General features: G+C 39.1%; 1 protein-coding gene across 1 annotated transcript; it reads left to right on the top strand.

The window, feature by feature from the left end:
• Nucleotides 1–207: 207 nt before the first annotated feature.
• Nucleotides 208–2,596, top strand: LOC128100759 (mesoderm induction early response protein 1-like). The gene is given in 2 exon segments (XM_052723374.1): nucleotides 208–379; nucleotides 382–2,596. Coding segments are annotated over 2 exon segments (1,665 nt in total). The 5' UTR covers nucleotides 208–222; the 3' UTR covers nucleotides 1,890–2,596.
• Nucleotides 2,597–14,780: the final 12,184 nt, after the last annotated feature.

The raw sequence follows: 14,780 nt of genomic DNA, 5'->3' as shown, positions 1-14,780 counted from the left end.
AAGATACACATATAAATTAAATGACTGATAAAGATTTTGTTAATGATGAAAGGAAGTAGTCCTGAAATTTTATGTGATAATGAACTGTGCATTTTAATTTTGTAATTAATTGCAGATGAACATTCTTTAAAATATAATACGATGAGGGGCGACGACTCGGAGGAGGCGGGCGTCCCAGGCCCTAGGCCCCTCCCAGGCTGCGAGTCTCCCGGCTGCAGGAGGATGGATGGGGCGTCTCCAGGCGGCGGCGGCAGCAGCGGAGGAGGCGGCAGCGGCGGTGGCTTTGGTGTGGTGGCTCGATTCTCCCAGTGCCTGGCTGAGTTTCGGACGTGGTTAAGAACCAACTGGTTGAGGTTCAATGCAGACAAGACGGATGTGATGCTGGAGGCTCAGCAACATCAGAGGACCATGAGTTTGATCCATCAGCTGACATGCTGGTTCATGATTTTGATGATGAGCGAACATTAGAAGAAGAAGAAATGATGGAAGGAGAGACAAACTTCAGTTCTGAAATAGAGGATCTTGCAAGGGAAGGCGACATGCCAATCCACGAGCTTCTCAGCCTCTATGGTTATGACAGCACTGTTCGGTTACCTGAAGAAGATGAGGAGGATGAGGACGAGGAGGAGGAAGGTGAAGATGATGAAGATGCTGATAATGATGACAACAGTGGCTGTAGTGGGGAAAATAAAGAAGAGAATATAAAGGATTCATCGGGTCAGGAGGATGAAACTCAGTCTTCCAATGATGATCCATCACAGTCTGTTACTTCCCAAGATGCTCAGGAAATAATTCGCCCACGTTGATGTAAATATTTTGATACAAATAGTGAAATAGAAGAAGAATCTGAAGAAGATGAAGATTATATTCCATCAGAAGACTGGAAAAAGGAAATCATGGTGGGCTCCATGTTTCAAGCTGAGATTCCAGTTGGCGTTTGTAGATACAAAGAAAATGAAAAAGTATATGAAAATGATGATCAGCTTCTGTGGGACCCAGAGTATTTACCAGAAGATAAAGTGATTGTATTTCTTAAGGATGCATCTAGAAGAACAGGTGATGAGAAAGGTGTAGAAGCAATTCCTGAAGGATCTCACATAAAAGACAACGAACAGGCTTTATATGAATTGGTTAAATGCAGTTTTGATACAGAAGAAGCCTTGAGAAGATTGAGATTTAATGTCAAAGCAGCTCGAGAGGAATTATCTGTGTGGACAGAGGAAGAGTGTAGAAATTTTGAACAAGGGCTGAAGGCCTATGGAAAAGATTTTCATCTGATCCAGGCTAATAAAGTCCGAACAAGATCAGTTGGTGAATGTGTAGCATTCTATTACATGTGGAAAATGTCTGAGCGTTATGATTTCTTTGCTCAGCAAACAAGATTTGGAAAAAAGAAATATAATCTTCATCCTGGTGTAACGGATTACATGGATCGTCTTTTGGATGAGAGTGAAAGTGCTGCTTCAAGCCGAGCACCATCCCCTCCCCCTACTGCATCAAATAGTAGTAACAGCCAGTCGGAGAAAGAAGATGGCACTATCAGCAATAGCAATCAAAATGGTGTGTCATCTAATGGACCAGGAGAAATACTAAACAAAGAAGAAGTAAAAGTTGAAGGCTTACATGTTAATGGACCAACAGGTGGAAATAAGAAACCACTTCATACCGATATGGACACTAATGGTTATGAAGCAGATAGCCTGACCACTGACCCAAAACTTGCCCATATGACTGCAAGAAATGAAAATGATTGTGATGAAAAAAATGAGAGGCCTGCCAAAAGGCGACGGGTGAACAGCAGTGGGAAAGAGAGTCCGGGTTCGTCTGAGTTCTTCCAGGAGGCAGTCTCGCATGGAAAGTTTGAGGAACATGAAAACACAAACGACTAAGTCCTAGGCCTGTGTTACTTTCTTTGCAGTAAATTCTGGTGTGACTACAATTTTCAGGGTTGGTGGGTGACCTTTAGAAAGCTGATTCCTTGAAGTAGTTGGTTCAATCTTGGTGTTTGAATTGAGTCCTCACGTTAAGAAATGGGATTCATAGTTCCACCTTTTGCAAGTTCTTTTACTTCAAATTGTTGAAGACCTCTTTAAGGATACAAAAACATCGGTAAATTTGAATGACCCAAAGACTTACCTATACCTTCTCATTTGAGATACTAATCATAAATTTGACTAAAAGGTAATTTTTCCTTATTTTTAAGAGGAAGAATAGTCGGGGAGGGGGGGAACAAGTTTGGGTTTCTGCTCAGTACCAATTTTTTGATTATCTAGAAATGTCTTTACAACAGACATTTTTCTCTCCTTACAAACTGAACTAAGGAAACCCTCATGAATCCTGAAGGTTATGCTAGCATGATTTTTATATGTAGAAGTTTAAAAATAAACCAAGTCAGGTTTGTATTTGTAAAATTGTTGACATCAATGATGTCTTTCCATATTCTTATCTGGGCTTAAGAAATACATTCTGTATTTTTCCAGATTCTTTGTAGCCTTTGAAAGATTTTTACAGTACATATGTCTTGACTGAGCTGTCCTTTCTTAATACAAAAGCTTGTATAATTTTCTTAACTTGTACAGTTGGTAAACTTTTATGAGAGGAAAAAAAATATAATACGATGAATTATTTGCAATGTGTTATTAAGGAGTCAGAGATGTGTGTTTGTGTGTGTGTGTGTGTGTGTGTGTGTGTGTGTGTGTGTGTGTGTGTATTTGAAAGTATGTATTTAACTGTGTAACTGCACATGTATGTGGGGGTGAGTGCATGGAGTCCAGTGATAAAGGTTGGGTGTCTTCCTCTATTGTTTCCACCTTAGTTTTTGAGACAGGGACTTTCACTAAACCTGAATCTTCTGCATTCAGCTAGGCCAATGAACTCCGGGGATCTACCAGTCTCTATAACCCAAGACCAGGGTTGGAACAAGGTACATCTGGCTTTTATGTGGACATTAGGAATCTGAACTCTGGTGCTCATGCTAGCACAATGGGTACTTCAGTAATGGAACAATCTCCCCAGCCTCCACCCTTTTTGTTTTTTGAAACAAGATTTCTTTGTATAGCCAACATAAAAGCTGAGTAGCTGTAATCACAGCACTATGAGAGGGAGTGCCTAGAGACAGGCAGGTCTTCAGAGTAGCCAACTGGTGAGCTTCATGTTCAGTGACAGACCTTGCAACAAAAATAAGGTGGAGTCTTGATGGAGATGGCTTAAGCTTGACACAGGATGGTGTAAGGCTAATGACCCAAGTTTGAACTCAGGGTCCCACATAAAGGTGCAAGAAAATTGGTATCCTAACAAATCTAATTTGTGCAGCTCCACAAAGCTGTCCTCTAACTTCCACACTTATGCCATGATATGCATATTCTCTCTCTCTCTCTCTCTCTCTCTCTCTCTCTCTCTCTCTCTCTCTCTCTCTCTCTCTCTCTCTCTCTCACACACACACACACACACACATGCCCCCCACATGCAGACACACACATATACACACACAGAGCCACACAGTTTTTTGTGTGTGAAATGATAATAACATTTTAAAATAAAACAATAAGATGAAAAGTGAAAGAAGACATCTGACATCAACCTCTGGTCTACATCCATGGGGTATATTGTGATAGTGTGTATGAAATTGATACCCTAACAAATCTAATTTGTTATGTATATAGATCAATGCAACAGTATGATATGTGTTTATCTTGCAATTTATCTCTAAAAGACCAAGTTGTTTGACTTGGAGAATTTTCCACATGATGGATTTTGCTAGCTTAACATTCATAGTGACTTTAAACACAATGGTTTGGTTTTTTATACATTGGGAAAGTAAGCAACTTGGTTCCAGGTTTATACAGAATCTGTTTTTAGAATTCTGTCAGGAACTGAAAAACTGTTAAGCAAGACAACAGAAGATGCAAGATGTCTGGCCAACTCTAAAAATGTACTGTTAGAACTGAAACCATTTTGTAATGTTGAGGTTTATATTCACATTTATAGTCCATTGTGGAAATGACTATAAAATTGTGGCATTACAAATATATAGAAATATATATTTTATAGTCAATATATTTCTATGGAGATGAATTCTTACTTGGTTACTTGTTAATGTAATTCCTAGAAAAAAATGGAGAATGTTTTATTTCTCAGTATTCTTCAGGTTTCATGGTGGTAAATAAATCATTACTTTGGAAATTAGTCATTTGTTTTATTATTTTGAAATTTTTGAAATTATAAATACATCATTTTCCCCCTTCCCTTTTCTCATTCTAAACCTTCTCAGGTACCCTCCCTCTCAAATTCATGGCCATTTTTTCCTTTAGTTGTTGTTGAACATATATATGTATATACTCATAAAAATATAAATTATATTTAGAAATCGATATATTTCTAAATATTAAAATACAACCTACTCAGTCTTTATGATGTTACTTGTATGTATTTGTTTTTAGGTTGACCATTTGGTATTGGATAACAAATGAGTGTGTTCTTCTCTTGGAAAGACTATTTCTTCCACTCTCATAATTCCTTACCCGTCTATAGTTCTTTGTCTAAGGTTGCAGCTTAATGAATGTTTCTCCTTTAGCATATCTATTGGTGTCAATGAATGTTTCTCCTTTAGCATATCTATTGGTGTCGTCCTTGTTCAGATCTTGTTTGAGCAGCCATGTTGATGAGACTTTATGGGTATAACTTCTCTGACATTTCTAGAAGACACAATCTCATAGCAAACTTCTTGTTCTTCTGGTTCTTAAAATATTTTTGCCCCCATCCCCCCCACAATGATACCTGGTCCTTAGGTTCAAAAGTTGTTTTGTAGATTTATCCACTGAGAAAGGGGTTCACAACTCTTTATTTAGATTGGTAGTGGTTTTCTGTAGTGTTTTGTTTGTTTGTTTGTCTGCTGCAAGTAGAACTTTTCTTGATGAGGAGTGAGACTACACTTATATGTGGATATATGGATTGATATATAGAGTGTAGTTAGCGATTATGCTGATTTAGAAAAGTGGCAACTGTAGGTTATACTCTAAGATAAATAACTTCACTAGCCATGTATAGGTGTCTAGATTCCCTGTACCAGGAATAATTTCTTTCTTGTTGAACAAATAGAAAGCTTTTGGGTGCTATCAAGTTTTCTATTGCCTGTTATGCCCTTGGTGTTACTGTGGTGGTTTGAAAGAAAATGGTTCCCAAAGGGAATGACACTGTTAGGAGGCATGTCCTTGTTGGAGAAAGTGTGCCACTGTGGAGACAGTCTTTGAGATCTCATATATGCTCAAGCCAAGCCCAATGAGACAGTCTACTTCCTGTTCTCTGCATATTAATATGTAGCAGTTACCTCTCCAGTACCATGTCTGCCTTCATACCACTATGTCTTGCCATGATGATAATTGACTGAACCTCTGAACTGTAAGTGAGCAACCACAATTAATGTTTTCTTTGTAAGAGTTGCCATGGTCATGGTGTCTTGTCACAGCATTGAAAACCCTAAGAGAGTTACCATGCCATGCTCTTTGTTGTTATGGTTCATCAGCATCATACCTGGGTAGAACTATTGGTTACTTCTTTCCTTTTGAAGCTTGCATGGCAACTTTTGGTACCAGGAAAGCTATTCTCCATGAAGGAGACTTTCAAATCCGATACAGCTCCTGTTCATTGGGTCCTGTGTTTAAGTGAATGATGTATTCACCAATAACGACAGACCTTCCCCCTCTCAAAGCCAAACATGGACAAAAACAATAACCTATAATGTTTTAGCAGTCTTATGGACAACTCTTACCAACAGTTCAAAAGGTGAATGTTCATTCCTTGTGTTTAAGCTTTTGTGAGATGATCTATAGTTCTTCAAGGAAGCATTCTAAGTCTAAATGGGAAAATTTACATTTACAAAATATGTATGTATATGATGTATATGCATATACAGACTTAGTTGGATTATGGGTATGTTTAGGTAAATAGTTAATAGTATGATTCCTAATGTTTTTTTTCTAGTCATCCTTACTGTTATTTTATCCTTCTCCTTTCCTTTTCTGTATTTATCTCCTTCCTCTCCCTAATTAGAATCCCTATTTATCTCATTTCTCTGACTAGGACAATTGAACCTTGCTGTTCCCCTCTACTTCTTTCCCTCCTTCTTTTGCATTTACCTCCCTCTCCCTTTCCAAAGAGCCCACTTTCTTATTTCCACAATCAGATCACTGTGCCCTGCTATTCTCCTCTCTATAGCTCCTCCAACCCCACCCAAGAAATGATTTCTGATTTCTGCAGTTAATCCAGGATTTGTACACACATCTGAAGTTTTGAAGCTAGGAGCCTTCACTGAAAGAGAACCTGTGAATTTTGTCTTTGTGGATCTGGGTTACCACGTTCAATATAATCTATTCTTTTTAATTACTTGCAAAGCTCAAGATTTCATTGTATTTACAGCTGTATAGAATATCATAGTATATATTTTCATTATGCATTCATTGCTAATTTCTCACCAGTTTTGTAAAGGATTTTAAATATTTGAAATTCTAAACACTACTATGAGAATTACTTAAAGGTCTTTTTCCCACAATGAATTATTTTGATTTTTGCTTTGTTTTATTATGCTATTGTGCACATCTGACTTAGATTGCTTCACAATCTAAGTTACATAACATTACATAACATATTGCTGCAGGTAGCACAATATGATGTATTGCTTTACCACATATGATCTTTATGTCTTGAGAATAAGCTCCATTCTCTTCATTTGACTTAGTTAAAGTGTATCTTCTCAAAAAAAATTTTATGTGAGCTTCTTTTCATATGTTAAAATAATTATTCTGTGAACACAATACAATTTTATTGCAATTTGACCTCTTTTTATAATTTAGGAAAGTATTCTGAGACTTCTTGTATCCAGGCCTTCTATGGCTCTTTCTCTGAGTCCTCATCTATTCAGTATGGTGTATGTGCCTTATCAGAATCTCTTACACTAGTCTTTGTCCCCTAAGCTCAGCTTCAGGGATAGCCTTAATGACCCATCATGCATGCTTAAACAAGCCCCTGCTTCTCCACTGCTAGCCACCCATCTCCTTAATGACTCTGTTTTCCTCCCTTCTCTGGCTTCCCTTCCTCTTATTTCTCCACCTCCCTTCCTCCTTCACTGCAGTTTCTCCCCTCCTTCTCCAGATGCACTCTAACATACACAAACTTAGAAATTTTATAGAAGGACCTCACTGAAGAGTTAAAAGCTGTGCCCTCTCCATGTGAAAAATATCTTTCTTCTTTGAAAGGTGTTTAAGAGGGACTTTGGCACACAAAAATGATACATGTATCTCTTTTCAATATCTGACCTGCTCCCAAATACAATCCAAACTAGGGTCATTTAGTCAAGACCCCTCCACCTTCATTAGAGAATTTCAAGGACACACTACGACTTTTAGCCTAACTTGGCAAGATATCTGTGCCAACCTGATCACCAAATATACACACAAAGGAACTCTCATAATTGATTTTTAGCAAGCAACTGGGCAGATGGGATTGATACTATAACCCAAACTCAGGCTTGCCAGGTTATTATAACTTACATGGAGCTTTGCTGATCTTATCAAGCCAGCAATGTAGGATATGAGGAGGAATGGCTCACTTAGAATCTATGCATACTTGTCTATCAGAGGGAAGAGAAAAGGCAAGTATCAAAACAATTAAGCATAAAAGGCTAGAGTAAATAACACAGGACACATCCTAAAACCCTACTCCTTTCAATCTGGGCTAGCTGAAACCATGTGTAGGAATACTAAAGCCAAGGATCTCTGACTATTGGACAGCTCCTTCAGAAACTAGACCAGGCACCCAGTCTCCCTCCTATATTATGTAAGGCATGACCTTCATAGTCTTTATTAAGCAAAAGGAAGACTTGAGGACTGGGAGGAGCATACAAAGACAAAATGGAAAAAAGCAAGCACAACTGATAGTAATCACCTAAGCCTTTTACTTGCTTAACTCTGGAAATTTTAGAGCTCAGTCTGGTAGCTGGCCCATTCAACTCAAGGTACCAAATCAACCATGAGTAAAAGGATTCTTTCCTGCTATTATTGAAGTCAGCAGAGCATCCCAGCCCAGACTGACCAAGGTCACTGGGTTATAGACTTCTTCCAGGGCTATGTCTGTTTTACAATGTGGAGGCTCACTGGAACCATAAGTCTCCTTCTCTCCTTTGTGAGGCCAGCCTCCATTCAAGGAGAGCTTGGAAAAGGACAGATGTCCTTTGTTCACAGATTATGAGGATTTCAACGAGTCAAGAGGTTACATGCCCTTTGAGAGTTGAAGTGGACTATATCTTTTACTTTAAGTGATGTGAGAAGAACATGTGAGGTTCTGGACATTATATGAGCAGAGAGAGCTAGATGAGCATGAACCATGCATATATTCAGTTCTCTCTGCTGTTGACTGTACATGTGATGTGACTAGTTACCTCAAGCTCCTGATGCCTAGACTTTCCCACAGTGGTGGAATCTAACCTGTAATTGTGAGATAAAATGAATTATATCTTCTCTAGGTTGCTTTTGGTCAGGATGTTTTAATCACAGAGACAGAAATGATACTGTGACTATATGAAAATTAGATACATATATTTTCTCTTACTCTTTTGATTCCTAACCAGTTCCTTCATTTCCCTTCTAGCAAGGTATAAGTCCAAAAAGCAGACCTATTTAAGTTTCTTTGAGATGTCTGGGGCAATTTTGTCACTCCTTACAACAAGATCCATCCTCCTTAGTGGCTCAAGATCGTCAGTTGTCCCATACTACTCCTTGTAGTCTTTATTTCAGACCCTTACAGCAAGAGTCTCTCCTGGAGTATGCAATGATAAAATTTCAGGACTGTTGTTAACAGTGATAACTTGCTGTGGGATGTTCTGTGTGGAAAATGTGTTGCTGATTAGTCAATAAATAAAACATTGATTGGCCATTGGCTAGGCAGGAAGTGTAGGCGGGACAAGGAGGAGAATAAAGATGGGAAGTGGAAGGCTGAGTCAGAGAGACACTGCCAGCCGCCATGATGAGAAACAGCATGTAAAGATGCCGGTAAGCCACGAGCCATGTGGCAAGGTATAGATTAATAGAAATGGATTAATTTAAGCTGTAAGAACAGTTAGCAAGAAGCCTGCCACGGCCATGCAGTTTGTAAGCAATATAAGTCTCTGTGTTTACTTGATCGGGTTTGAGCGGCTGTGGGACTGGCGGGTGAGAGAGATTTGTCCTGACTGTGGGCCAGGCAGGAAAACTCCAGCTACAAATGGCGTCCAACGTGGTGGCAAGAGTTTCCACCTAAAACCTGAGAAAAGATTCTAAAATGGAGCTAAAAACAGCTTCCTAATTGTCTCTCTCAAATGAGCGGCAGCTGCCGGTTTGAGCTATTGGCGGGTTCCTAGCGTGCACGCTCGACCTGCAGTATGGCAGGAATGAGGCCTCTGCAAGTGGCACATTAAGCTGCATGGTGGATTTAGACTTTGCTAGTACAAAAAAAAAAAAAAGAGGTTTCTGGGTTACACGCTGCTTGGATAAAAGCATAGACCCACGATAGCTCCCAGAGCTGGCGGTAAACGAACCACCGCCATGTTGGGAAGCTGAGGTGGGCGGAGCCAGCAGCCACAGCTGCTGCAGCTTAAAGCAATAGATTCACAATAAGACAGATTCAGATGTAATAGTTTACAATGTGTGTAAAATATACGTCGGCTTGAAAGAGACAAAAAAGGTGATATATACAGTTATATAAACAAATACATAGTTTTAAAAAATAAAGTCTTTAAAGAGACAGTAAAATTAATATAGAAAATAAGCCATGTAAAGATGAATATTACACAGAGAATCTGGATTGTGTTGTCTTTGGGATTTTTAACTGCAGAAAAACATTTGATTGTAAAAGTTGTTGAGTTATGCCAAAATGTATATTTTAAAGGTACCTTGACTTCAAAATTTGGATATAAGGATATGTTGCTTTGGAAAGGAGGCTCTGCTTTTGTTTCCACAGAAAGCCAGAGGCTATGGATTTGTTCCAGATTAAGATACATCATGTTTGACCAGCCAAGACCCCCTGAAAGGTCTCCGATGACACCATGGCCCAGATGATCCAACATCCAGAACCATTTCAAGGCAACTGGCTCAGACGATACAGCCTCACGGACTACTCCATGATCCTAAAATTTTCTTTGTGTCCCCATAAGATACAGCGCCCCGCTCCAGCAGGAAGTAGTAAGAGAAGCTACGCCCAAATTCCCAAATTATATGTAATTTTACTTTGTTAAGATTAAAACCTTCCTTTTTGAAAAAAAAAAGGGGGGGGAGTGCTGTGGGATGTTCTGTGTGGAAAATGTGTTGCTGATTAGTCAATAAATAAAACACTGATTGGCCATTGGCTAGGCAGGAAGTGTAGGCGGGACAAGGAGGAGAATAAAGATGGGAAGTGGAAGGCTGAGTCAGAGAGACACTGCCAGCCGCCATGATGAGAAACAGCATGTAAAGATGCCGGTAAGCCACGAGCCATGTGGCAAGGTATAGATTAATAGAAATGGATTAATTTAAGCTGTAAGAACAGTTAGCAAGAAGCCTGCCATGGCCATGCAGTTTGTAAGCAATATAAGTCTCTGTGTTTACTTGATCGGGTTTGAGCGGCTGTGGGACTGGCGGGTGAGAGAGATTTGTCCTGACTGTGGGCCAGGCAGGAAAACTCCAGCTACAATAACTGTCTTAATTGTGTTTAAGGACTTTAATATGCAAGGTTGACACTGATTATTAGGATAAGCCCAATTCAAGACATTTTTGGGATCATTTTGATCATCATTTTGAGTCTGTTTTAAAAAATCTACAGAACAAAAGGCACTCAAACTGTCTGATACAGATTCTATCACATATTCCTTATATTTCCAAATGCAATGAAGTTATAAGGCTTGTCACCATGGATTTATCTCACTAGAGTTGAGGATGTTCTATCCCTAGTAAGCTCAAATGATTATTCCAGAGAACTCCCTGGGTATTTGCTTCCTTTTCTGCCAAGACTCAAATAAAATCAAGCCACAGACATCTCCAGATGCCTGTAAGTACCTAAGATCATTGCTCACTTGAGTTCTTTCATATAATTTTACAATATCTTTCCTTTTATTCCCTAAATAATTATTTTATGCCAATTGGTTTAAGGAGCTGTCTTAACATATTCCTGGACTGAGACTATCACTTACTGTGAGTTGCTATCTCCATTTTCTATTTCTATACAAAAGCTGGATATGGTGATTTTATTGTATTCGAGGCCTACCTACTGCCTTTTCCTCTTACATATCATTATATTTAGGAACTGACTCCTTCACAGTAAGGCAACAACTTTGCCCTTTCAGGTAAAAGTCTGTAACACGTACACAATCCTGCTTCGAAACAAGTTATCACTGCCCTGTTCTGCTGCCTCCTGACAGTCCTGCCTTATATTATAAGTATTATCACCCTCTTATTCCAGACATAGACAGATGAACAATTTGTGTAATCTATCTGTTGGATATCTCCACAAAGGGACTCATTGCTGATTGACAAGGAAACTCTGTGCCAACTCTCCAGCTGTAGAAGATCTGGTTAATAGATCTGACAAATATTCAAAATGTTTTTAGATAGCTATTTCACAGTAAGACATGATGGAGTAGAAGGAGGCTCTTAGCACATAAGGCCCCAGGGACAATGACCTATAATAAAAGAAAATAAATATAGTAAGTAAGCTTTGATCAAAAAGACTGTCTTCTGTTTCAGTCTTATAAAGAAAATAGATGTGTGTGTGTGTGTGTGTGTGTGTGTGTGTGTGTATGTGTGTGTTCTAGACACCACCTTATATAGCCATATTATCTTTTTCTTATGGCTTTATAATGTTGATGTCCCTGGATGGTAGTTAAATGTTGACCAGAATGATTATAATTTTCCTACTGCTTCTTTCAACCTCTGGTGGGTAGGATAACAATGATAGCAACACAGCTAAACTCCGTACTCATTCCTTTTGATATTTAAATAAAACTAAGAGTAAGCCCTTAATCACAGGTATTCCAGTAAATTCAACCAAATACAGGTCTGTCTGCAAGTGGGTGAGACATCATTTTAATCTTGGCCTTTCAAAACCTGGCTTGCCAGGTCCCTCCCCATTATTTTACCTTTGACTAGTCTCTTTGTAAAGAAATACTTCTCAGGTGAGACATACAAAGGATTTGATCTCTGGAGTCCCTGTGACTCTTCTAGTCTTACCAACTACACCAGCTTCCTAATAGACCACTGATTAATTTGTATTCACGGTTCAACCACTAGGGAAGTCTTAAAGGGGCAGGCTACCACTTGTCTATAGCTCTATCAACTAAGGAGGCAGGGTGACGATATGATGATAGTAGCTGCATTTTCTAGAGTTGAGTCTGTCAGGATGTATGATTCATCACTTGTGATGACTATTCTTGGTTTTCAACTTGACTACATCTAAATTAACTAAAACCCAAATGACTGTACACACCTGTGAGGGATATTTTTCTTAGTTAAATTATCTGAAATGGGAAGAAACATTTCTAAACTGAATTGTTGAGGTAGGAAGATCAAGCTTTAATCTGGACCACACTTTATGCTGGCAGAAGGGAATCTCTGCATGTGATTCAATTTCCATACTTGAGCTAGTTTGTAGACCCAGACACCGGGAATGAAGGGACAGCCAGGTTGCCATGAGGAAGGACTTTGAGAAAATACCTAAACCTAAAAGTTTCATTGTTAGTCTTTCTCCAATCCTTCCCCAGAAGGATCTATGACCTTAGATAAGGGCAACTTTACACCAGGGAGAAAGGAAAAGACGTTCCAGGGTCTATTGAAAACAGGTTCTGTATTGATGCTGATTATGGGAGACCCCAAGAATCATTGTAACACTCCAGTTAAAGAAGGGGCTTATGAAGGTCAGATGATTAGTGGAATTTATGGCTGAAATCTGACTTACAGTAGGTCCAGAGGGTCTCTGAACTCATCCTGTGTTTATTTCACCAGTCCTAGAATGTTTAATTGGGATGGATGTACTTAAATGTTGGCAGAATTTCCACATTGGTTTCCTGAACTGTGGAGAGATGGATATTATATTGGAAAAGCTAAACAGAAACCTTTAGGGTTGCTTCTGCCAAGGAAAATAGTGATTCAAAAACCAGCATCCCATCCCTGGAGGAAATGAAGAAAGTAGTGCCACTACCAAGGACTTGAAAGATGCAGGGGTGGTGGTTCCCACCTCATCTCCCTTTAGCTCCCCTATGTGGCCAGTGCAGAATACAAATGGATCATGGAGAATGACAGTTTCTTATTTAAAAAAAAAAAAAAAAAAAACCCTCAATCAAGTAGTGAATCTGATTGCAGCTGCTGTTCCATTCCAGATGTGATGTTCTTATTGAGCAGATTAACACATTTCCTGGGAAGTGATACAGAGCTTTTGATCTAGGAAATGCCTTTTCCTTGGTACCTGTTCATAAGGATTATCAGAACCAATTTACTTTCAGTTGGCAATGCCAGCAGTATACCTTTAATTTTATCTCAGGGATATATTAACTCTCCAGTTTTGTGTCATAATTTAGTTAAAAGGATTATTGATCATCTGTCTCATTCACAAAATATCACATTGGTTCACTATATTGATGACATAATGCTGATTGGGTCAAGTGAGCAGAGGTAGCAATCACTCTGAAATCCTTGGTAAAAGATATGCCCATCAGTATATGGGAAATAAATCCAACCAAATTCCAATGGCCCTCTACCTCAGTGAAATTCATAGGAGTCCAGTAGTGTGGGGAATGTAGAAACATTTCTTCCAAGGGGAAGAAAAGCTATTGCACCTGGCCCCCCACAACTCTAAGAAAGGAGTACAATATTTAGTGGGCCTGTTTGGATTCAGGAGACAGCACATTCCTCACTTGGAAATCCAATTCTGACCTATACCAAGTGACTCAGAAAGCTGCTGGCTTTGTGTGGGTCCTGACACAGGAGAAGATTCTTCAAAAGATCAAAGATGCTCCACCACTTGGACTATATGATCTAGAAACCTGATGGTACTTGAGGTATCAGTGGCAGATAGAGATGCTGTTTGGAGTCCTTGGCAGGCTCCTGTAGGTGAATCACAAAAGAGGCTTTGGGACTTTGGCATGAGGCATTATCATCACCTGCAGACAAGTATTCTCCCTTTAAAAAATACCTCTTGGCCTGCTATTGGATCTTAGCAGAAACTGAACACTTGACAATGGGCCACTTAGTTATCATGTGACTTGAATTGCCCATCATGAGCTGGGTATTACCTGATCCACTGTGATGACTATTCTTGGTTGTCAACCTGACTACATCTGAAATTAACTGGAGTCTGAAAATTGGAGGGCACATTTGTGAAGGAGTTTTTTTGCTTGGTTTGAAGTGGGTGGATTCACTTCTAGTTCAGACTTTTGAGGTAGGAAGCCACATGTCTTTGTTTCAGATCTTGAGGCAAGAATACTGATCTTTCATCTGGGACAACATCTTCTTCTGGAAGACTATATAAGAACATGGATGTTCTTGCTCTTTGCCCGTTTGTCTTTTCCTTGCTAGCAAGTCCATTCCTTCATAGGAATTAGAACCTGCTTCATGATTACAGCATATACTGTTGCCTGAGATACCCAGCCTCATGTACTGAGCAACTACTGGATTCTTGGACTTTGTTGGATTAAGTGGATCATAGTCTATAAGTCATTCTAATAAAAATTATATATATCATTAAATATTATATATACAATATATATTTCCTTCATAGAGGGCAGGGCA

Source organism: Peromyscus californicus, unplaced genomic scaffold (genome assembly GCF_007827085.1).
Source record: "Peromyscus californicus insignis strain IS unplaced genomic scaffold, ASM782708v3 Scaffold_7__1_contigs__length_154581171, whole genome shotgun sequence".
Taxonomy (NCBI): Eukaryota; Metazoa; Chordata; class Mammalia; order Rodentia; family Cricetidae; genus Peromyscus; species Peromyscus californicus.
Note: the sequence above shows the minus strand (reverse complement) of the source record. Positions and strands in the feature narration are given on the sequence as shown.